This window comes from Dicentrarchus labrax, unplaced genomic scaffold, assembly GCF_905237075.1.
Source record: "Dicentrarchus labrax unplaced genomic scaffold, dlabrax2021, whole genome shotgun sequence".
NCBI lineage: Eukaryota > Metazoa > Chordata > Actinopteri > Moronidae > Dicentrarchus > Dicentrarchus labrax.
Genome location: NW_026136711.1, coordinates 33,419,287 through 33,444,233, shown reverse-complemented (window position 1 = coordinate 33,444,233; position 24,947 = coordinate 33,419,287). Strand labels below are relative to the sequence as shown.

Genomic DNA, 24,947 nt, shown 5'->3' with positions numbered 1-24,947 from the left:
ACACTTTTATCTATTCACATTTAGATATTTGCTGTAAGCACATAAACAGACCAAAACTTTTACGTTTAAGTACCATTCTCATGTCAAACAAGGCATTTCTGGCTAGCCTAACCTAGCCATGATATTTTGGACATTTTGTAACTCATATAAATACAGACAATGAAAACCAAGTAAAAATGGGTTTAAGCGGTTAAAACAAACAGAAAGTGTCTGCTCTTTGCCTTTTTAGGGATGTGTTATACTGATAAATTGTAGATTAAAGATGACCATCACAGACTGTGATGTGTTCTGGCTGCAACGCTGCAGTTTTAGACAATGTTTTATTCCACCAGAACCGCACTTTTCAGAATGGTCCCAGAAGCCTCCGCTCTTTTCCACAGAGAATACTGTCTGTTTTTGAAGGTGTGTTATGCAACACCGAGCAGATTAACTGGCAGGGAGTCAGATACAGAAGCGGCATAAGTAAAAATACACACAAAGGAAACTACGTAGCTTGCTGTGAGCCTCCCATTGTAGTAGCACATAAATCAAGAAAAAATTACCAAATCTGAGCGTGTTTATAAAATCTGGCTGGCAAAAATGCTCTGCTTCTGAAACTCTCCCAGTGGGGAATGAAGCTGGTGGTCCACAAAAGCATAGCTGACGCTGCCGTGGCGTTATTGTTAGCTTTTTCCGTCAATGGAACTTCACTTTATTCTTTACAACATGCTGTTTTATTTTTTTTATGGTGTGCTTTCCCGCTCTCTGAACTATCTATCTTTCCCCCAGGTTCTCCGTCACCCATTAATGTCGGCCCGCCTCCAGCTGTGCCGCCCCTCCCTCTACCTCCCAGTCTGGTGGGAGTCTGGCAAACACGACCGTGACCTCCTCATCGGGGCTGCACGCCACGGCTTGAGTCGCACCGACTTCTACATCCTGAACGACCCCCAGCTGAGCTTCCTGGAGGCTCACAGGAACTACGTCAGGGGACACCCCTCTCATCTTCATCCTCAAAGTCATCATCACGCTCACCATCCGGGCCTGGCGACTCATCCCGGCATCTCGTCTTCTTCCTCCTCCTCCTCCTCCTCCTCCTCGTCTCATCCGCAGCTGCCTCACCCTCACTGCTGTCTGTATGATTCCGGCCACTCCCCCCAGCCTCCTGAATATCCCCACCAGTCCTCTCACCACCACCATCATCATCACCAGCATCACCCGGCGCCAACATCGGCTCCGTCTCCTTCCTCCTCCTCTCACCCCCACCTCCACCCTCCGCCATTGGATGCCCACAATTCTTCCTCACCGAGTCTGGGAATAGTTCCTGGGTCACGGGGAGATTTCCTCGACTGTCCTCCTTTGGATGAAACTCTGGAGCTTGGTTCGCTGCACCATGACGCCATGTCTGCAGAAGCTTTACATGGAGGGAAGGCATCCAAAGACGCCCTCAACGGGTTCCCATTCAATTCAGCCACAGGAGGTCAAAGCATGCTCAATTCGTACGGTGTTGGGGGAACAGACCTTGATTCAAAACTAAGGAGTGACGTGCTTGTTGGTGAGCAGGGCTCCTCAGAGGAAACCGGACTGATGGCACCGTCAGTGGAGCTGGATCAGTTACAGGTAAGCACCATGATTTAAATCTCCATTCTCCTTGAGTAGTGACCTGGTAAATTGTGTGATGCATCGTCGTCTTTAATTTGTCCATCACCTTCGTCCCTGCAGGCTCCCTGGGACGGCACAGACCACTCCAGTCCAGCTCACCACATGTTCAATGAATCTGATCCAATCCTGGGTCCTTCCACTCTGGAGACTGGCTTCCTGGAGGAAGAGGACGAGGAGACACAGGGGGGAGACAGAGGAGGGGAGGCAGGTGGAACTCTGGAGGAGTGTTTGGGCCTCCCGCCCTCATCCTCTCCTTCCCACCCCTCTGCGGAAGATTCTGTTGAGCCGCTGTCCTCAAGTTACATGCTCTTCAAGGTTGGTTTTTGGATCCAGTGCCACCAGTGTAACATTGGCAGCTTAGAGTAAATGATTAACAGTTATATTATGTTAATGACTCTAAAATGAATAATTTATATATAATTAACAGGAAAAAAAGGAAAGAAACAAGAAGAAAAAAACAATGTATAATGAAAAAATTGACTTTTTACATTTTACATTTAAATTTTAAAGCTATAACTCCTTGATGAGCCCTGAGACCTTCTGTTCTCTAATCACTGTTAGAATTATGGAACAGTGTTTAATTTCGAAGTAACGAGAGACAACAGACCAAAATAAGACCACACAACAAGACCACACTGATGTTCAATGCTGTGAATTATGTTCCACTGGTATACTTTACATCAGACTAAAATCTTCTTACGTACAAAACAAAAAACAAAAACTCATTATGTAACCAGTGTTTAGTAAAATGATTCTGAGGCTCGAGTAAATCTGATTTTGACACTTTTATTTTATGTATTCAGGAAATTGGTGTGAGCGAGGAGCCCAGCGCAGATCAAACTGACCTGTCAGCGAGTCCCCCTCCTCCCTATGTACCCCCTCCTCCCCTCTCTCTGTCTGACATCACTGCCCATGAGCCGCAGGATAGGCTGGGCCACTCTGACGTCGCTGAGAGCCTGACCAATCCTGTGGGGGAAGGAGAGGGCCAGGAAGGAGGCGCAGAGTTCGAGTTTGATGACAAAGAGGAAGACGAAGTGGAAGACTTATCTATAGCCACCATGGAGCAGAACAAACTAAGAAATCAAAGTCTGGACAATGAGGAGTGTGATGAAGACCAAGGTATGTCAAAAAGCACCTTTAGTGTCCACAATGTATTCTAAAACTGATTCCTTTTACATAAGTGACCACAGGAAAGGAGTTAGAGACTGTGTCCTAAAATGTGTCCTTCTGGAAGCATATTAAATAATCTACCCGAACAAATTAACCAGTTCTATTGTTTAACAGTCTAAATTATGTTTTAAAGAGAAATCTACCCTTAGCAGGGTGATAAAAAGTAAATACTACTCCTAACTCCCTAAAAGCCACAATGTGTTGGATCTGAAAACTTTGGTGACCCCCAGTGGTGTCACTGAGACGATGTGAACACATAGACTTTATAATTTTTCCACTGGGACTATGTTCTTTTTCCACAAAAAAATGTTTACCATTAGAACTTGTACAGTGGCTTTAATTTAACTTTACACATGATTTAACTTTGATTGAACTAATATTGCCAGGCACTACTTAACATCTTAATCATTTATCCTCCCAGGTGCAGACCAGAGTTTGGGAGTCTTGAATCCACCCATGGAGGTACCACAGATGGATGGGATAGAGCCAGAGCCGGGCCTCAGGGAACAGGACGAGAGGATGGAGGTCTCAAACCAACTTTCTCAAGACCTCCAGGAAAGCTTTGACCAAGCAGAGCATAAAGAGGAGTTACCGCAACATGTGCACCCTTATCTTGGGAAGCTGGGGCAGGAGGGCAGCCTTGCGTGTCCCGTGTCTATTGAAGTGCCTGGGGAGGAAGTGGATGGGTTGATTTTGTATCAAACAGTAGAGGAAGACACAATGGAAAGCTCTCTTGACGCTGAAACGTTAATGGGAGACGCAGCTGGAGAGTTTGTACGAGTGGGAGGAATTCCAGAAGATTCCAGAGAGGATGGTTCAGGGGATCTTGCAGATCAAGTGGATGAGATCTCAGAAGGGCAGATGGATCACGTTTCTCTCATGGATGTTTCAGTGGTTCAACCCTGTGATGACGCAGCAGAAAAGGCTGTGAAACAACATGTCGCCAAACCAAATGAGATGGAGCTGGAGAGCATTTACTCAGAATACACACAGCCCTCCTGCCCTACTACTTCTGTCTCATCGCCTGCAGTCCCATCAAAGTCTGATGAAAGCACCACAGACAGCAGCGGCGGAGCTGGAGTCAAAACTGAAGTGTCCATGGATCAGGAAAACTATGAAGGTACAGTAGAAGATCTGACTTTACCAGATGGCAGCAGACACTGTAAGAATAGAGCCTTGACATTCCCCCTTGATCAGGATAACAAAAACAACCTGCATGAGCAAAATAAAATAAAAATTCTGCCTATTCTACCTGCAAATAGTATTGACACAAAGCCATCTGATTTTCAATTTTCTCTTTTATCAGACAGTGGTGGTGAGAAGAAACCTCAGCAATTGGAGCTGCCAATCAAGGTGGAGGAGACCAAGACAGAGGCTGCAGAGGACGTCTATCCCGACAGCTCTGAGGTCAAACATGGAAAATTCTTTTCCTACGCCGTTAAGTCAGAAGACTTGGTGACCAAAGCTGAGCAGTTAGACTATCCTGTCAAACCAGAAACACTGGATACCAAACCTGAAGATCTCAGCCTTCCTATGAAACCTGAGAGCTTGGACAGTAAACCTGAAGTCCTCCAGTTTGCAGCCTACTCACAGGGCGCCGAAATCAAACCTGAAGCAAAACCAGTAGCTCTCAGATTTTCTGCTTACCCAGATGGGGCGAAGCTTAAGACGGAGACAAAGCCAGAGGGTTTGGAGTTCACAACGTACCCAGACAGCTCTGAGATCAAACCTGAGGCCAAGCCAGAGGGCCTGGAGTTCAGAGCTTTACCCGAGATCAAAGCTGAGACGAAGCAAGAGCTGTTGGAGGCGGACAGCACAGTCCTGACCCCGAAGCTGGAGCAGGTGGACGGGCTGGTCGACACCTCGGGAAGTCTGGTGAAAGGTCAAGTGAAGGAGGAGAGGCCAACTACACCAGGTAAACATTTTTTCAGAGGTTTATACACATTAGAGCTGCATCAAAGTCTATTCGTTTTAATGATACAATTAACAGCAAACCACAGACAGCTCTGTGTTGTGATGTTTCCATTCTTGTTGTGATTGTAAGACTTTTAATTATGTTGGAAAATGCTCTGATTCTAAAAAGGAGGCACATTGCTGAGCTTACACCCGTCATCCTCTTCCATAGTGCCTGTGGTAGAGGGCTATGTGGGCAGCCCAAGGTTCGCTGCTCCTATTTCCATGTGTGAGATTCCCGACAGCCTCCACGACACCAGGGAGCCGACCATCGCTCAGCTCTTACAGGAGAAAGCACTTTACTCGTTTTCTGAGTGGCCGAAGGTACTGTTATGTCTAAAATGTCTGTATTTATAGAATTTGTTTTGCATGACATGCATCGCAAGACTTCAGATGTTCAACGCAAAATCATTTGCTGAATTATGAGTTAAATGCAAATACTTATTCTTTGTGATTCTTTGTGAATTCCAGTCCTTTAGTAGGCTATATGTAAGGGCTGCTTTTAGGTTTTAATGATTTTCAACCAAAAATACTCTTTGTAAGATTTTCCCCATTGATATTGTGTCACCAGGAACCCAAAAGTTGTGTTTTCTGCAACGACTACTGTAGTTTACAGAGAGCAATGTTGATGAGCATAGAAAGTCCTCCTGCAGTAGATAGAGAAAAATAAGTAGAAAATATAAATGAGTCCATCTATGTAAATAAAACACAAACAGTTTAACTAGAGTGGTTTTGTTGCAAGAGGTATTCATAAAAACCCACTTTCACTGAGATTTCTGTGCTATTATTATCTTCTAATCCATTTTCAGTTTTTTTTTTTATATCAAAAAAGATGAATTCCAAGATTTAGTTTTTAAATAATAATAAAAAAAGATCATGAGCACTTCCTTCTGTGGTGTTTTTGAACATTAATGCACTTCCTCTCATTATGAATGAGAGTTTAAGTGAAATGTAAAAGAAAGCTGACCCATTCACATTATCTTCATGCCATTAGTTCAGCCCTTTGCTGTTGAATCGCTCCCTGCAGGACCGGGTCATCATCAACCGCCTGGACAGCATCTGCCACGCCATCCTGAAGGGGAAGTGGCCTTCGTCCAGCGAGCAGTACGACTCACCCGGCTCCCTGGCTGCCAACTCCTGCCTGGCCAACAGTTTAGCCCAACACCAGCACCACCGAGCCGGCTTTCTCCCCACCACGGCCTCGAGTTCCGTCCCGAGCCAGGCCAGGGTTCAGCAGGCCAACCCTGGACTGGGGTTCTCCATCCCTCCCCCTCTCACAAGACTACCTAAGGTGAGAACATCCCTCTAAACCCTCTGAATGAATGAAATCTCCCTTTGTTGTACATATCTATCTGCATCTATCACCTGTCCACATGTATCTCCACTATTTCACGCCATGGTTCATACAATTGGTGTCCAGTTTGCACTGCTAATGTTGCTAATAATGCTAATAGTTAAGCTGACAGACTTACAAGGACTCTGTAAAAGTGCTTCATCGACTTTCTTTCTTTTTGTGCTCCCAGAGAGTATTGCTATTCCATTTAAAACAAATCTGCACATATCTTTCTTTGATTAAAGTATAGAATGTAAATATATCTTATATATATATTATAATAAATCTTTGTTAGATTTATAGCGCAACATATAAAAGGTCTTTACTGAACTTGGTCTGTCACTGTTTAGTCAGAATACACACATAAAATGTCAAATGTAGACCAGGAAGCACTGGGCACCTCTCGTTCACACCATTGCTTTGTTGCTTTTTTGTAAAGTTCCCTGTCTCTGTAATGTCTACTGTTGATATTATACATGTTGATATCAGACTTGGGCGCATAGTCATGCTATAAAAGGTGTCTTAAAAAGACAAAAACTCAATAATCAAGAATTTTAGGCCTTAAAATGTCTTAAACATGAACACATAAACATTTTGACTGATTGAATTAATGGAATTAACATTTCAGTCTTTTAAATGTGTTTTGGGGGAAAAAAACTTTATCATGCTGTAACGATAACAAACTAAACAATTTCCTTCATATCCTTCTTACTTTTTCTATCAGTATGGATGTGAAACGGATCTTAAATTGCTTTCATAATGGGCTTAAAAAGTCTTCGATTTAACCCGTTGAAACTTGCATAACACCTGCATTTCTTTAACTTTCTATCAAGGAGATAAATTAAAGGATAATGAAAACTACATCTACACCCAATTTGATTTGCTGTACAGTCTGTTTAATCCAAAGGCATCTTTTCCAACATTTTACACACCGTAGACAGAGAACAGATGGGCTGTGAGCTACTTATTTTACTCCATATCCCAAACTTTCAGAGGTAAACAAACCCGGAATTCTGAAGACCCGAAGACTTAAAGAGAGGAGAATCTAAATCAACTTTTAAACATGTGTTGAGGTGCAGAGCTCATGGGTTTTACCCAGGTCTGGTTGATAGCCGCCACTGTGTTGTGTCTCAGTCCATATGTATGTTTAACAAAGCCATCATCTCTCTCCCATTCTTGTCTACCCCTCACCCACCCTGTCCACTCTGACAGTACATGCAGCGGGGCGGGGCATGCGGGCGCGGAGCTTGGCGCCTCACCTCCTTGCCTCTCTTACAGGAGAGGCTCGTGGCTCCTCCCTACCTCCCCGAGCTCAAACGAGCGGGAGGTCGGAGGTCTTTCGACTATGAAGCTGCTGCTGCTGCAGCTGCTGCCAAGGTTTTAGCTGGGAAATCAGCATCGTCATGCCACACGGCTACCACCACAAGCTCCAGTGGTACTACTCCTGTGGTGGCCCCGCCCTCACACCGTACAGGAGCCATGTTGATTAATGGTTGGCAAGAAACTGCCATTGATCTAACCAAGTCGTCCGGAGAAATAAGCACCACCAGTGGCATTGGGACGGGAGAAGCTGTGGTTGCGCCGGGAATCGGCCACCACGGCGCCGGTGCTGGCAGCAGTCACAAGCTGCCGCCACCCCCCATCACAGCTCCGCTAACGGGCTCTGTGGGAATCGACATGGCCGGGATACTGCAGGCCGGGCTCATCCATCCTGTAACGGGGCAAATAGTTAACGGAAGCCTGAGGGGAGATGACTCACTGAGGAGGAGGAGAGGGAGGAGGAGAAACGTGGAGGCACTGTACTCTGAGTTCACCAAGAGCAGAGGACTGCACCTCCCAGAGACACAGGTGGGTAGAGGAGGAGGGCCTGTTATTATTGTTATATGTGCTTCAGTGTGAGAGAAGGGAGACCACACCTGAGGCATTATGGGTAAAAAAGTCATCAGGTAAATGAAAAAGATCGAGAGGAAAATCCTTTTCCCTCCTCAGAATTTCAAACCGTTAAAAACACCTGCACCTGTGTGTGTGTGTGTGTGTGTGTGTCTGTGTGTCTGTGTGTGTGTGTGTGTGTGTCTTTCCACCTGCAGGGCCGGGTGGAGGTGATCAGCCACTCCTCAGTCTCCTCCTCCACCTCCTCGCCGTCCCCCTCTCCTTCAGAGCGACCCGCCGGCCCCCCCACACCGTCCTCCTCTTCTACCCCAACCCCGACCCAGACACCTCCACAGCCAGAGATCATTGCCATCGACAGAGAGGCAGCCAGCAAAGGCCTGATCGAGTGGCTGAGGCAGAATCCGGGCTACAGCATGGATCTCCCTGCGTTTGCTCATGTAAGTCAGAGGTTTCGTTTGGCTATTTCAGTCTATAACTGCTTCTATCAGCAAGGTGTTAGCCGCAGGACAGGAGAGTGTATGTGCTGGAGGTTATGTGTGTGCAGCTAAAACAGAATCTGTGGCTTTTTTGATATTTTCTGTTGACCATTTTGAGCTGCTTCTTTTAAGGATACACATCAAAATGATTCTCTGTTACTCCCCCTGTACATCCTTCCTGTCCTTCCTGTCTTTCCTCTCCCTCTCTGCAGTCTGGAGCAGGTCTGTTACATGGTTTTGTTGAACGTCCCAAGCAGAGGAGGCATCGCTGTAAAGACCCCACCAAGCTGGATATCAACTCCTTGACGGGGGAGGAGAGGGTTCCTGTTGTGCACCGTGGCACCGGACGCAGGGTAGAACACACACACACACAATGTACATCATCAGTTGGTCAGCATGAATAATGCAGGCTGCCATAAAGCTGAGAATGCAGGAAAACTCCTCTATATGACTTGATATCATTGTTGTAATATTGTACTGGTTTTCCTGCCTTGCAGCTTGGTGGTGCTATGGCTCCGGCCATAAAGGAACTTTCCAGGTGGCTGGATGCTAACTCAGAGTACTATGTAGCTCCAGATTGGGCTGATGTGGTCAAACACTCTGTGAGTAAAACAAGCTTTAACAGTGTTTGTCTCTTATGACCTCTTACTCGTCTTACTCCTTACTGTTGTAATTAACTGTTCCCTTGAGTTTCCTGATTCCTTTCTGAACGGTCTCATACACAGCAACTCCATGACCTTTAACCTTTTCCTCTCCTCCTCCTGCAGGGGTTCCTTCCTGAGGGCAAGTTCTCTCGGATCCTGACAGAACCAGTCAACAGAGACCCGGGCTCTCGGCGCCGTGGGCGGCGGCCTCGCAGCGAGATGCCTAAGCCCCTCCTGTCTGTCTCCGATTCTGCCTCATCTGGCCTTGGCCCCCCACTCTTCATGAACGGCGGATTAATCGGCAGCATGGACTCCATGGTGGCCATGCAGAACCTCCGTGGTGGCATTCCTGGAATTCCCATCTCCGGGATCATGGCGGCTGGATTCCCACATGGTTTCTCGGCCGCCGTCCAGGCGGGAGGAGCTGGAGCGTCGGCAGAAGATGCCAAGAATGGGTTGAGTATGTTACCCATGATGCTGCACGGCATCCCGCACCCCCATGGGGCTGCGATCCAGCAACACGCCTTGTTCAGCGTTGGCGCAATGATGGCGCACGCGGCGCCACCTCCTCACCCCAGCTCCTCCTCTTCTTCTTCATTGTCTGCTGCAAAGGTCACCACAACAACCGCACCATCTACATCTGAGGCAGCCAGCCCTTCGTCGACAACGCCTGCTGAGAGAGAGAGTGCCGCCTCTTCCGGCTCTGCTGGAGGTGAAAAGGAAAGGAGCCGGGAGGAGAAAGGAGCCGCAGAAGCCTGCAAAAGACCAGGAGGGGCAGAGGCAGCGGCCATCATTACCTCCACCAGCAGGGCACATCTTAGCTCTGCGCATCTCGGGGCCGGCACCGGCAGCCATCTTACCTTCAACCCCTTCCTGATCCCGGGCATGTCCCACGGCCTGCTGTACCCTCACATGTTCTTGCCGCACGGTGGCATCATGGCGCTGCCTGCTATGCCTCCTGGAGCAGTAGACGGCTCCCCAGGCAGCCCCAAGAGGAGGAGGAAGAGAGGGCGTGATGAAGGGGAGAGAGAGGAGGAGAGGGAGAAAGCTGCAACGGGAAAGGTAGAAGAAAGAGAAAGTACAGTTCAGGCTAGTGTTACCCCCCAACCAGCCTCCTCCTCATCCCCCTCCATCCCCTCTACCTCGGCTCCAGACCCAGGCCTGTCTCTGACTGAAGAGCCTCAGACCGGACAGGGAGACGGAGAGGATGGGCCTGCAGAGCCCCAGGAACCAGACTCCCATAACCATCTTGAGGGAGCAACAACAGAGGAGAAAGAGGAAAGATTGGAGGACACAGGAGAAGAGGCAATAGAAGAGGAGGAGAAGCAGGACACTGAGGAGCAGAGACAGGTGGAAGGAGAGGAAGCATAAAGGAGGAGAAAACTGCAGAGAAAAGAGAGACAACCACTTCCTGCTCTCTCCTCCTTTCTCCTCCGGTGCTCTCTTTCTGGACTGAGCAACAGTGTAAAGTTTGTGCCGTGTCTGTCAGTCAATGTCCATGTAAAGACTTTTATTATGATGATGACTAATAATAACGATGATGATTATATTCAACTTGGTTCTGTTTATATACCAAGACCCCACCCACCCTCCACTCCCTCCTTGTATACAAAAAAAACTAGTGTAAGAAAGGATCTTCTGTGTATACTTCCCCTTCATTCTGCATCGAGACTGAGTCAGGAGGGACATTCTCAACAGCAACACACACACACACACACACACACACACACACACTTACACACTGCAGGCCAGATGCGCTAACCAAGGAGTGGCTTTGGCGGTAATATTGATCCGGTTATAAAAGTTGAAAAGCTGTTGCAAAGTTTTGGACTTGCAGCTTTGGTTTGGTGTGTTTGCACGAGGAATGATGAAGAGAGTTGTGGCACAGCTGTTCGAATTTCTCACCACAGTTTGTGAATTCAGAGAAGCTCAAGCGGAGGAGCACGTGTGTATCTTATGTTCAAGGTCGAAAACCGAGCCTGTTCACCTGAGCACTGTTTTTATTTTGACTTCTGGCACTCTCCACTTAATTGAGTCATTTTTGGGGGGGATTATGTCTGTGCAATGTTCAAAAACTTGCAGGCTAGATTAACCTGAAAGTATGTCTTGGTGACAAGAGTCTGAACCAGCATTCCCAGAAACATGTGACACTAAAACGCCTTTTCCTAGTCGATACTGAGGGAATACTGATAACATTAACCTGAGATAATATGCAAGAGCTACTCTACCAAGCAGCAGCCCAGATACATTTCAGAGTGTAGCCCTTTTGAAACTCTCTAAGTCCTCTTAATGCAACTCAAAGAATAGAAGTGAATTTAAGAAAGCTGCCAAGTCAGAAAAAAACAAAAAAGGCACAATACAAGTGAAGTTAATAAATCCCAGGCATGAAAGTTTTATCTTAATTGTAAGATAGCATTGTCTGCTAGCCCCCCACGTGTTAGATTCCTTATTCATATTTTTTTTTTTACTGTAACTTTATTATCAATTCTATGCCATTGCTGCTATAACTTCTTTTTAAAAGAAGTTCAGAGTTAAAATGTAATTTGCTCTTCACACTAGAGTAATAATCCAGATACCAAGAACAGGAAATGTTGAGTGCAACAGATACTCTGAACAAGAAGATCTTCTCATTTGCTTTCATTGATAAAAGCAGAGAACAATCATGAGATTCATTTGTTTCATTACTTTTTAGATCATGTATCTTTCTTTTAAAACTCACACATAGTCACTTTGAGAGATTATCCCTGCCAGGCCTAATCACAAGAAATGAAAGACAGGAGTTTCAAAGTTAAGAACTCAGTCAGGCCACCAGGGGGTGGTAGGAGGCAGATTGTATCCTGTCCTGGAAACACTGGGGTTGAGGGATTGTGGGAGAAAAGAGGAGAAGAGGTGGGGTTTTATTCTGCCCTTTGGTCCCAAATGGAATTATCTTACAGCCAATCAATGAAGATAAAAAAAAGGACTGCTGCAAAATGGTTGCAATCATGACCTGTAGCATCATGTCTTTTTTATTTTTTTGGCCATACTGTCCTCTTCTCACGTTTTTATTGGGTGGGATTCTGTGTTCAGAAAGATATTATCTGTGCGTTGTCAACATCTGTCCAGTGAAAGGGAATAGTCTGTTTTTTAGGAACAGATAAAACAGGAAGAGGAGGGATATAAAGCGGTGTGAATCGCTCGGGTTGAGTGCCTCGTCGTTGCTCTTCGTCTCGTTTCTTTTCCTCAGATTAGTTTTAATAGCAGTTCATACTAAGAGTTTCTAAATATGTAAATCTATCGCTGTATATTGCTGTTTTATGTTTTTTAAGTGCACCATTTCTTTCTTTCACCTTTTCATTTTTTTCTCCACTGGGATAAAAAAAATACTTGACAAATGCGATGGTTTTTTTTGCGTTGCGATTAGTCCCAGTGTTTTCTTTATCAAACAGACTGTACTGTACATTAAATGGATGCAAGTCGCTGGTTTTATTCAGTCTTTTCAGAACAGGGTCTGCATTTTAGGGGTTTATGTCAGATGTTTCTGTTTATGACGTTGGACTTCACTTTTGTTTTGTTTTCATACATGGAAACATTATTTTTGCACAGTGTCTTTTTGTGAACGTTAACCTGTTCCTGTACTGTCTTGTATTTCCTTTATGCGTGTGTGTGAGTGTGTGTGTGTGATAATGGGAGAGGGTGTCGGTGTGCATGCATGCGCACACGTTTTGTTGTGGAGCTGTGTTTCTTCTTCAGTCTCGTCCTTACAGGTCACATTTCTTGTTGGGGGGGAAAAAAACATAGTTGTTGCCTTGTCACAAGTTTGTGGCTACATATAATTTATTATCCTTTTCTTTTGCTTTGCCAAACTCTCACCAAATATGACATTCTTTCTTTCTTAGTTTCATTATGTATTATTCAAAGTAAAATGCCTTATTTAGCTAGTATTTTTTTGTATAGCTATTCTGTTACATCTCCATATAGGGACATGTTATCGTGTTTGTGTTCAGTTTGTCCTTTGCTTGTATGCATACACGGCCTTGGTGATGTGCATTATCTTCAAAAGCCAACAGTAATGCGAAGGTACCACTGTCCAAATCACTACGTTAATTCAATCAGTCATCCCTCAAAGCACAAATGGAGAGTTAACAAAAAGTGACTGTTTTCTTACCAGTGCCTCTAAAATTACTTTAAATACTTTTTGTGGGCTCCACTCGCGCACGTGTTGACATCACGTCTCTGTAGTGACATCATCTTTGGGGAAGTGATTGACATTTGAAAATGTAAGTCTTTGTGGAATTTCACCATTTGCAGATGATGCCATGCTGTTCAGTAAAGGGAAATTCTGGATTTGTTGGGGTTTTATTTTATACATTTGTCCATCATGACCATTACTCATGATAAAGTTTTACTCACCAACTCCTTTAGTAGAGATTTGGAAAACTCCAGTAAGGTGGCAGTCAGAGTAAAGAGCGTGAGCCTTGTACAACGTTGGAAAAAATTGACATTTGTAACCGAAACAAATCCTTGAATTCGTCTTTCAGGCTTCAATTGAAGTTTCTTGCAGATCGAGCAAGTATTTGTGGATATTGCGGCAAATTTGACCTTCCATACTGATACATGTTTGTTAAGCTTTGGCTTAGTTTGCTTTGGATTTAGCATGCCTGTTTGAGAAGTAGCAACCAAGATACAGTTGTGCTTGTTGTGTAAAGCTTAGACCTTGGGGTGCGTTTGATTTAAATCAATTTGTGATTGTCTGACTGGTAAATGATCTCAAGTTGATCAACCCTTGCAAGTACATAGCCTGATCAGCAACATTCTTACCATTGTTCAGTTTGTCAGATCTCTACAGAGGCGTTGAGTAAAATGTTAATGGAATAAGACGAAGTTTGTGAAATACCAGAGTCTCCCTTTAAGAATGGCTATTCAATCCCAGGGCATTCTCTTACTGCAGAGGCCGTCTGTTTGGTATCTAGCACATCTAGGATGATAATTCACGCACACAGTATGTATCCAGCTCAAGTATTTGATTGTTCGTGTGTGTTTGTTGAGATTCCTGGAAAAAAAAAAAAAAGCAGTAAATCAGAAGTGGAAGCCAGTTGTTCTGTACCACAATTAAATAATCTGAAAAACAAATGTTTAACTCTACAGCCCATGTATACACATCACTTCCTGTGACTGGCTTGTTCTTGTGTAAAAACTTGAAACAAACTCGTAGGTGCAGTATGTGGCAACAGTTCAAGGCGATGGCTCTGTATTGTCTGTTCATGTCACACCATGCCTTCTTTAACAGTGTTCTTTCTTTTCATTGAAGTCCTTTTGGTTAACTTAAATGTTCTTCAGAACGGTCACCTCAAAATGTTGTAAACGTTTATCTCTTATCATAAATAATGTATTTATTGTATAGTTCTTGTCTTTACATCATTGTCTCATGACTGATTAATGGCTGGTTTTGTTACTCTTGAACGTGACTCCTGAAAGACAAAAGCGTTTTGGTTCACATGGATGTTAAACTATCTGCTTTTCTTTGTAGCCCTTGTCACCTGCTAATCTGCTTTTTAGACGTAATTAGATGGTAAAGAGTCCCCAGTTTACCTCTTTTTTTATTTTCTCAACAGAGCTACATGTGCCATACAATAAAAATCCAATTAAAGTGGGATTATTGGGCTAAGACAATTCAATAGGACCCAGGTTGCAGCTAACAGTTGATCCAAATTTATAAAATGGACATTTGTGTATTTGTTGGCTACAGTTTAGGAGAAGATGACTGAAAACTTGTAGTTTCTGGAGCAGACGTGCCAGTTAATGTGCCCTGCTTCAGAAACCACACACCAGAACAAAACTTTTTTTTTTTTTTTACTCCTTTTGTTTCCTTGAAATCAGAAATACTGGATTGTAAGTCCAGGTCCAGTTGCAGAATCAAAGGACAGATGCTGGAGTTCTAAAATAATAATGCCTGAGAAATGTTAATTACCATCTCGTCACCGGCTGTTGGCCTGATTCGTTCAAGTAAGCACGTGACCAAACCTTCACATGCTGGTTCTGCTGTTTGACGTGCACATGAGAGACCCGGTTTGGACCGCCTGCATCACCACCATCACTCTGTTCCTAGCTGCGTTACGGCCTTTGGTTTGAGGACCCTGGCCTTCATTTATTCAGAGGATCAACGTTCAGGCCTCCTAGTTAGAAAATATCCGCCCTGCTGAAGTGTCCTTAAGCAAGACACTGAACCCCTGCCAGCTGATTTGTAGCTGACCCTGACCTTTGACCTCCCTGTAGAACGAGGCCAGATCCGGTTATGTAATAGGATAAAGAACACACATCCAGAGGTTCCGATTCTGAACACAGTGGAAAATACGATTAACAGCTTAAAATCTCATGTTCCATTTAAAAAAAAAAAATTAAAAATAAAATATCAAAACCTATTTTGCCTTGTGAAAAAGAATTTTACAAAAAAAGAGAAAATCCTTTGTGTCAGTACATGGTTTAATTCCTTTCAGGCTGGTTTCACAGACACTGAAATTGTCTTGGCAGAAGAGGTGAATATATAATAAGAATTACAGCTCCCCTATGTAATCTTTAGATATGCAGTTTAAGACTCCCCCTGCAACTTGTGCATTCTTGTAATTCCCATTTACAGTAAGCTTACATCCATTTCTCTTGAGTTAGCCAATTGGACCCGTTTATTTTCAAGAGACATGCTGAAATCTCAACACTTGGTCAGTAGAGAACAGCAGCAAGATACAACTTAAAATAATTACAGTTAATTAAAAAGACATTTTTTGACCAACTGTGAAAGCGAGCTGGAAAAGTAACCTCCTTCAAATTCATGTCTGTGAAACCACCCGGCTCAGTATTACACAGACAGGGCAGGTTAAATAATATCTGTTCACAGCTCCTGTATTAGAATCAACCAAGCGTAAAAATAATCCAAGAGGATTTTCTTCTAAAAAGTGGAGAAAAGACCATCACTGGCTGCTCCTGTAGTCAGAAACCTGGTCATTGCTAACTAAGTTAAGTGGTGGGGTTTTTAATCTTTTTCCTTTCTTTTTGTTTCTTATTTGTAACTATAGCTCTCTGTATTCCCATGTGGACCAATCTCATGAGTCAAAACATGGTATGTGTGATCTTTTATTGTGCAATAAAAGATGACTTTCAACTTTCCTTTGTCCCTGAGGAGTAATTTATTAACTGTGGAGATTCTTTACTTTGTGTCAGATTTCAGGTTTGTTGACTGTGAAGACCCTGAAGTGGTCTGTCAGCCAGTTCAATGCGTTACTCTGCTTTCTGCACAATGCATGCTGGGAAAGAGTGCAGGAAAAGGATTGAGCTGGTAGAGAGAACGATACAACGTGTGTGTGTGTGTGTGTGTGTGTGTGTGGTTCTGGATTAAAGTGCTATAAGAATGCAGCCTCCTCATAGACAGACATTTAATAAGCACATTGCTGCTGGAATAGTTGGCAGCAGTGATGGAAGAAGTTCTCTCATCTTTTACTAATATAAAAAATACTAATACAATCATGTAGAAATATTAAGTGTTAGTAAAAGTTCTGCATTCATCAATTTAAAAAAATATTAGCAGCAAAATGGATCATTATGCAGAATGAGCCATTTTAGATTGTTTATCAGGATTATCACTTTGTAGCTTCATCTATAATAATACTAAATAATTCATTTGTTGATTATATTTTGTATTAATAATGTGAATTTGGAAGTAACTAGTAACTAAAGCTGTCTAATAAATGTAGTGGAGTAGAAAGTATAATAATTGCCTCTCAAATATAATGAAGTCTAAGTATAAAGTAGCATTAAATGGCAACAAGTAAAAGTATTTCAAGATTGCACTTAAATACATTAATATACATTCCACCACTGTGAAACAAAACTAGGAAAACTTTACTGTCATAGATTCATTAAAAGCTGCACACATCCTCTCTCTTCAGGTTCCTAACAGTATTTTGTTTGATCTGATGCTGCTGTAGATCTGGTTTCTAGTTATTTAAAGGCATTTAATGTTCAATTTATTAACTTTTATATGAACAAACAGCAAATTTAACCAAATTAGACCTAAAAGTTAAAACAATATTGACTGAATCTTAAATTAAAACAATAATTTGGAGATTTGCCTGTCAGACTACATGTAGATTACAACTGGTAGAATAACTTTCCTTGAAGAGGGAACATTTTTAAACGTCAATGGTTGTTTCAACAGCATAATATTTAAATTTGTACTTGACCTGCTTTTTATTGAAATAAACTTATTTAAATGTTTTTATGTGAAACTGTCATCTTGACCAGGACTCAGATTTTGAGTGACCTTTCTGGCTACATAAAGGATAACTAAAAATAAATACAGTTACAGTCTATGTAACCTAGATATATAAGAAAGAAAAAAATTAGCCATTTTTTAACATAGACATTTTTTGACCTGCAAAATAAGCATTTAGCACAAGCAGTGACTGAAGAGAAGGCACCGCGATCAGAAGAGAACTTTCTATGCTGTCTGATGATCTCTTGGATGACATGGAACGTCTAATTCCTTGTATGTGAAAACTGCCAATATATTTTATTCTGAAAAGTTTTAAAAACTAAACAGTCACAGAAACACTGTCAGAAATAAATACTACAATTTGACAAAAACACCAGAACAGTGATCGCAGAGCAGCAAAGAAATCAGTGAGAGAAGAAAATATTTCACTCTGCTGTCAAAACCGCAATCTTAATGACACACACACACACACACACACATATATATATATACAGTGTTAAATTCAAGCATATTTGAAAACGCAAATGAAGTCTGCAAATAGCTGCAGTTTGCAGTCAGTAAAAATATATAAATGAAACAGTGTACCAAGCCTGCAGCATCAAAATATACATTTATTGAAACATACATTCATGTCGTGGAATAAAATCCCATTTAGTCGGAGAAATATTGATAAATATACAACTGAAGCTAGCCAATGAGATCTGAAAAAAAAGGAATACCCACATTTTCAGTCACTCCACCTCAGCTTTACTTGTGCAATATCAGATAACGCAGACTGAAAATAACTGAATACAACCGTCCCTTCGTATCGAAAATGTCAATTAAATACTACAATGTGATTTAAAGGCAAAGTGTGAGGTTGGCAATAAGTTGGACTGTGTGGGAATTCCTTCTTATTTCTGACAAATTCAACAGACGTTTGAGAAACACAATAGGCAACATTTGTCTGTATCTACATTTTTGAATGAATAAAAAAGAGCAAACCAGAAGAGGGTTATTTTTAATGAGATGATTTAAAGGACAGAGTCAAAAAGCTGTTAAAGTGAAGAAATCAGGTACTTATGTGGCAACTTTACTGAACAGCGTCTCCGTATTTAGAGAAACTGTTGGAAGTAGAAGCCTATTGTCATCTTTAATTTAATCATATTGAATTATACATTCTGTAAATCACATTATTTTGCCCATCTAATATTTATCTGTTCATGGAGGAAGCACACAAACATCTTTGAGAGGCAGATTGAAGACTTTCTGAAGAGTTTAACTGTTCAGATTAAGAAATGAAAGGTTCCCTGTGGAGTTGTTGACCACCATTAATGCTACGGAGCCATAATTGTGTTTGTCTCTTGTTGTCGAGGACACACACGCCACAGTTACGTGTCCAACACCAACACAGGCGGTGAAGAAGAAGAAGACGGCGAGCTAGTAAACACGGATGTAAACAATGCAGGTTTCAAACTTCAGCTTTGCAAAGAGAGAAAGAACATGTACTCCACACGTTTGTCAGACCTTAAGGATGAACGCAGCGAGTCTTGGTGGGAAACACTGAACATAAACAGAAACTTCTTAAAGGGACAGTTGATCCCAACAACATTAATCTTAGGTTTTGTGCTTTGTATTCATCTAAATTGTGAGTTGCTGAGTTTTGGAGATATCGGCCGTAAAGGTGTCGGCCTTCTCTCCAATATAATGGAACCAACAGAATGTAAATCATGACCCATTTACTCAAGATAATCCGCAGATCTTGTTGTGAGGAACTATTTTTTTTTATATACATCACAGTGCATCTCCTTATGGATGGGAGGCTCATACAGGATGTAAACACCGATGGCGTCCTCCTCAGCTGTGCTGCAACATTACCAAGCTCCAAAAAGCTTCCTTCACGACTACAACAAGGTCTGTGGATTCTCTTGAGTCACCGGGTCATGATTTCTAGAAAGAAACGTTGTTGTACAGTCAGACATCTCTACAGCCAATACCTCCAAAACTCAGCAACTCACACCAAAACAATCGAGATGGATGAACTTCTCTACAGTTAAGAGGAAAAGTGGTTGGAATTTCTGATACTATTTGTAATAATTTGTTGGTATCACAACTTTTTTTAGATTTCTTTGTTGAATGTAAATGCACAAATTTAATTTGCGTCTGAATTTCTGTGAGTCTGATTTTCTGACTTTTGGAACCCACAAGAAAATGTTTAATTACTAAACGTCAGAGAAACATTCGCTGATTCATTTCAATTCTGTGAAACTCAAACTGTTCTTATTCCAGATAAAAAGGGACAGTTATTTTATTGGCTACCACCAAGTTCCAACATTTCTTGGGTGGGGAACTCGTGACTCATTGGTCACATGCATCACAACGCAAGAATTTCTTAGTCATAAAATCTGCTTAATTGTTCCTTTGAGTTTCCAGTAAACAGGATTCTGGTGAATGGCAGTGCATTTTAATACATTTATTATACAGGCTGATTGGAAACATAATAAACAATGAATTGCTCTCTGATTTCAAAGCTCCTGCTGATGTCAGCTGACTGATACTCCAACATGTGTCAGGTGTCGCGGTGAGCTGCGTGCGCCTCATCCTCAGGGATCGCCGTGCTCTCTGGCGGCGTCTGTTGTTCCGTTCGCCGAGTTTCCAACGTTGTCGCTGGCGAGCACCCGTAGTCGTTTTCTCTCCCTCTTTCTTCCAAGACCTTCTTTTATATTCTTTCTTCTTTCTGACAGATAAAAGTGAAAACAGTAAATAGTAAAAAATATTTTTGATTCAGTCCGCAATTTATTTTGTCAGGTTTTTGCTCATCTCACATCTGTGTTTGGTTACGGCTGTGCAACTGCATTCTTTGTACTATCATTTATAAATAACCTCACCTTAGGCGCACGTGTAGTATGCTGTAAGCACAGTAATAATTGTAAAGCACTGCAGACGTATTGCACACAGTGAAAACAAATGTGTCTCCGTATGTTGCATAAGATACAGAATTCATTCAGCTACACAGCAAGCCTTGATTGTAACGTGCAGGTCAAAAGACATTTAGGTTGAAACTTCTTAATTTGGTTGAAAAGTGAACGTTTTTATAGATCTGTGTTATGCAACAGCAGCCTCTCAGTGGCTATAAGTGTACAAACACTGACTGTAGATATGTTTTTGTTCTGTAGCCACCATAGTTTCTCCTACACACTTCACAGCCCGTTCTCATTCCCAGGTGGTCAAATACAGACACAAGCTGTGTTCAGTCAGTTGCTTCACCACTAGTTGCCACTAAATCCTACACACTGGATCTTTAAGCGACCTTGGGTATCTCACACTGTGCAATACTAGATCAGAGTTCCACTATGCCCTGAAATCCCATAACATTGTCTTGAATTGGTCTAACAGAAATGTGTGAGCCTCAAGGACCAGAGACGTCCACTCTGAGAATTCAAACAGCTGGTCTGCAACAAAAGAGGAAAAAACTGGCAAACCAAGATGTCAGCTCCTCTGACTCCTTCCATCAACTGCCTACATTTCATCAGAAGATTGTGAAAAATGTGCGAAAGCTTACGGTGACTGAATACTCTTTCACGCACTATAAATGTTGTTCAGGTGTTTGGGAGCCTCAGATTTGGACCCAGGATAATTACTGTGAAGTATTATGTGAACTGATGCGCTGGAGTCCAGATCTGACAAGAGTCAGTGAAATATTCTGGGTGATGTATCGCTGCTTTGAGAGTGGAATTTTGGCCACAAGTATTCAGAAACAGAAAAAAAGCTTTTAAAGTCTCTTCAACAGATCTGATGTTTTCCCTGTTGTGAACACACATATACATCAGATTTTATGTCTTTTTAAAAGCCTGAGGACTTTAGATCAAAACATTTAGGGGGTTTGAACTCAAGGAATAAATGTTTTGATATTTCACAATGCATCATGACATATCAGGTTAAACCATATCCACATATCTCATATAGCTGTCTCATGCTATTAAAGCATGGTTTAGCCTAGATAGAAAATGTGGTTTTGATGTTCAGCGATGGAGAGGAGAGCTTCAGTGTTTTTGGCTCCGGTTTAAACGTGAAATAATTTTGTGTAATATACAGCACTGAGGTTGATTTAGAGGTTGGTTGGACATCAGAGAGTGAAAACAAATGCAGGCAGGAAAGAGAGATGAAAAGAAGCCAACCTAAAGCTCAGCAACTCTTCTTAATTAGAGTCCAGAAATGACCCTTTTGATGAGGGTGACCCTGCCAAGTGTAACAAAATATATACAGTCTATGTACAGTATATCCCAATTCCAGCCACTTTTCCAACCTCAAAAGTGAAACATTCAGTAGGTATTTCAGGCAACATAAATCCACTGTGAGGCCTCAACGGAAGAAAAAAAAAATCCCCTCCAATATTGCAGTTGCATTTATTGCCAATAAATTTCACTCCAGGCTTGTTTTGGTGTTCTATATATTATCCGTTATCTACAAAGCAAATTGCAGACTTATCTAATTTCTACATCAAATAATGAATTATAATAATACATTTTCCTGTTTCCTCCTACAGTTCTCTTACGTCAAATCACTCAGCCAAAGAAAAGAAAACTTCAAAGTAAACATAAAACAAATGAGATAACATACATTGATTCATACCAGTAGTTCACTAATGGTAACACTGACACGCTGCTCCAAAGTCTCATCTGACTCTGTAAAATGTGGCCCAAGTCTCGAGGCTTAAAAAACTAGAACAATCTACAAAGTATGTACAGTATGTGAAAGGCCACCAAAGCACCCTACTGTTCCAAAGTCTGCTTGTCAGACAATCATGTCTGTAAGTACAATTTCCACATTAAAATCCTTAAAAAAGCATCTAGTTCTTCTACCTCGTTAAAAATCTATGAATGTGCACATTTTGTTCATTTCTAAAGTTTCAGTGTGAAGTCCATTCTCAGTGTATGTGCCCCAGCACCTTCAGGTTTCTGCATCCCACTGGACCAGGGTTGACTTCCAAACTATTTGTATGCCCCACCCCTAAACAAAAATCAGATTTTCAATGAGCTCAGAGAAACCTTCCACTTTCAGCAGATGAATGTAAAAAACGTAAAGTCTGCACATACAGCATTCTGCACAGTGAAGATCCAACATCACACTGTAGCAACAAGGACAAAACATAACGTTTGAATGGAGAGAGACTTGCCTGATAAACTTCCCTCTGTGTTAGAGACCGGCCTTATGGAAATGAATGAGGGGGCTGTGCTGTTTTTCATGCTGTGCTGTTGTCTGTCTGTCTGAACACGGCCTAATGAGACCTGACTGATGACCACTTAAATTATTCTGTTGCATCGACATCTCTGCACTGCAGAGTGCCGCTTCAGCTACAATATATGGAGACTAAAACGTTCACTTCCTAAAGCTTGTTAAGATAACAGGATGTAATACAAATCTGTTTGAAAATTGCATGCTTTTAAAACACAGTTTGATATGAAAGATATTAATATTGTTGTTTATGTTCATTCAAAACCTGTTCACTTATTTATAATTAATCAAGTTGCAAGAAGTCAGATTGCAAGAGAGCATTTGGAAATGTACACTCGTACTCTTGACATTCTTTTCCACTTTTTGATATTGATCTCCAGCATCGAGTATCATCAAACGGCGGAGAAACAGATCTGACCGTGTAGCCAAAGATATTCACATGCACACGCTCCCAGTCAGTCCAAAAAAATGCTGTTTTTCACTGCCTCCCAAACAAAGTGTTCTGATCACATCGACTAACAACAGTTTGTCAGTGCCATCGTGGAATCAAGGACAGATCTTGATGATGGTTAAAAGCAGTCAACTGTAAGAATCCCTCTTTTTGAGGACTGTGCAGTATCACAGTGGTTCTGCTTTTCCCTCTGAGAGACACCAGTCAGTCACGACAGCTGTTTATCAGGTATTAAGCATTTGTATTGGTGTCATTTTTCAGGTAAGGACAGTCTTGAAGCGTACTGTGTTCATCAGAGTTAAAGTCTGAAGATCAACAATGATTTAGTCCAAAGTGTTACAGAATATTTCCAGCATGTCTTTTTGCTTTTCTCTACAGCTTCTCTCTTTGTTATTTCATTCCCAGCTCTGCTGAATGTTCCTACATGTACCTCACCATGAGAGGTTTCCTGCTGGGTTGAAAAATGACTAAATTAAGTTCTTCAAATAAAGTTGGGAAAAACACAAATGATTCAGAAAGAATTATGTTTCCTTTCTCTCTTCTGGCCCACGTTCCTTTAGCTTTCTTCCCCTCTCGTTCTATCCAAAACATGTGGACGTACACTGGGCACAAATTATTACAGAGATAAAGAAAATACAGATGGTGCTTTCACTGTGTCGTGCACATGAGCTCACATCCATCAGTCTGAACTACTGGTTGCCGTAGGGCAGCTCGACATTAGAGCGGTGGTGCTGTTAACTGCCCTGTTCAAAGGCACATCACTTGCATTTTGGGGGGCGCAACCCACAAACCAACACAAAGTCTCTGACGACAAAAAAAAAAAGGCATTTCGATGTGAATCCAGCTGCTCGCATGACATCGTAGCCGCTGGTGTAGCAGCGAAAGCTTAATTCCACGCGGGAGGTCGGTCGGCAGATCGCTTCTCACACGTTAAATGATATTTTGTTGTTTATCTCTCGTGTCAGAGGCCAAAGGGATGAGGAGAGGGTGCAGTTCTTTGTGTTTACATCAGACCTTCTCTTTTCTCTCCCTCAGTTATAGGGAGGCTGCAGTGCTACGCCATAATGCCCCCGCTGTCATCTGCCCTTTATTAGTAATGAGAGCCCGTCTGCAGAGATTGAGGTTTTTGAATCCCCTCCTGTCTCCTCTCCTCATCCTCCTCCTTAAATCTCTTCCTCTCCTTTTCCAACTCTGTCTCGATGCACTCCTCTCCTCATCTCCTCTGCCATCCCTTCATTCCTGTAATCTGTCCCTCATTAGTGATGCTGTCACAATGGCTTTGACTTTGGACGCTGTGCTGATGATTGGGAATTAAGACAGGCTGTCCTGAAATGCCTCTCTACTTTCTCCCTGTGTTTGTACGTTTGCATTTATATGTATGTACGAGTTAGCAAACGTGTATAGGTGAGCGTAATCCTCCTCTTAACACATGGACTGATATATGCAGGTCATACTAACTATATATAGGTGTATTTGTTCATATGGTATGTGTTGGCCTAATTTATACAATCACAATCACATATCTATCCATTATGAGGACTGACTGCACTGTGGAGTAGCAGGTGGCTCAGGATCGATCAGATTACATGTATAAACAAAAATCGAATGCAGGAAAAGGCCCATACAGACAGTTGTATGAGAAGGTTTTGGCCACTTCTTGACAAATAACACATTTGGTGATTTCTTTCATTGAAAAGATGTAAACACAGCCTCTCTAGGGTAAGTCACATAAAACACAATATTTGCAGCAAACATTCATGCATTGATTTGTTTTATTTTTTATTTCATAAACTGAAAAAAATAAAACATAATTTTTTGGGCAACCTAAGAGTTCTGCAGTCTCAGATTCTTTTTACAAGCTCTCAGACTTTCATCAGCTCCTTAGGCCTGAGGCAGGTGAACAAATGGAGTCAATTTCAACCCTTTACAAATA

General features: G+C 42.2%; 2 protein-coding genes across 10 annotated transcripts in view; one reads left to right on the top strand and one right to left on the bottom strand.

The window, feature by feature from the left end:
• The window catches only part of chd6 (chromodomain helicase DNA binding protein 6), a 101,252-nt gene extending 85,008 nt beyond the window's left edge, over nt 1–16,244 (top strand). For 4 of the 9 annotated variants that reach the window (XM_051415087.1, XM_051415088.1, XM_051415089.1 and 1 more), the window contains exons 35-46: nt 769–1,596; nt 1,699–1,953; nt 2,442–2,757; nt 3,230–3,928; nt 4,115–4,723; nt 4,892–5,085; nt 5,756–6,052; nt 7,307–7,942; nt 8,182–8,421; nt 8,673–8,813; nt 8,958–9,062; nt 9,228–16,244. In XM_051415087.1, the coding sequence (XP_051271047.1) occupies nt 769–1,596; nt 1,699–1,953; nt 2,442–2,757; nt 3,230–3,928; nt 4,115–4,723; nt 4,892–5,085; nt 5,756–6,052; nt 7,307–7,942; nt 8,182–8,421; nt 8,673–8,813; nt 8,958–9,062; nt 9,228–10,475 (5,568 nt within the window). In that variant the 3' untranslated portion in view covers nt 10,476–16,244. The remainder of the gene's footprint in view (nt 1–768; nt 1,597–1,698; nt 1,954–2,441; nt 2,758–3,229; nt 3,929–4,114; nt 4,724–4,891; nt 5,086–5,755; nt 6,053–7,306; nt 7,943–8,181; nt 8,422–8,672; nt 8,814–8,957; nt 9,063–9,227) is intronic. The other 5 variants (XM_051415094.1, XM_051415092.1, XM_051415091.1 and 2 more) reach the window with 5 other exon arrangements.
• A 1,698-nt stretch (nt 16,245–17,942) lies between these two features.
• rspo4 (R-spondin 4) overlaps nt 17,943–24,947 on the bottom strand; it is a 39,432-nt gene continuing 32,427 nt past the window's right edge. The window contains exon 5 of the mRNA XM_051415117.1: nt 17,943–20,065. Within this exon, the coding sequence (XP_051271077.1) occupies nt 19,932–20,065 (134 nt within the window). The 3' untranslated portion in view covers nt 17,943–19,931. The remainder of the gene's footprint in view (nt 20,066–24,947) is intronic.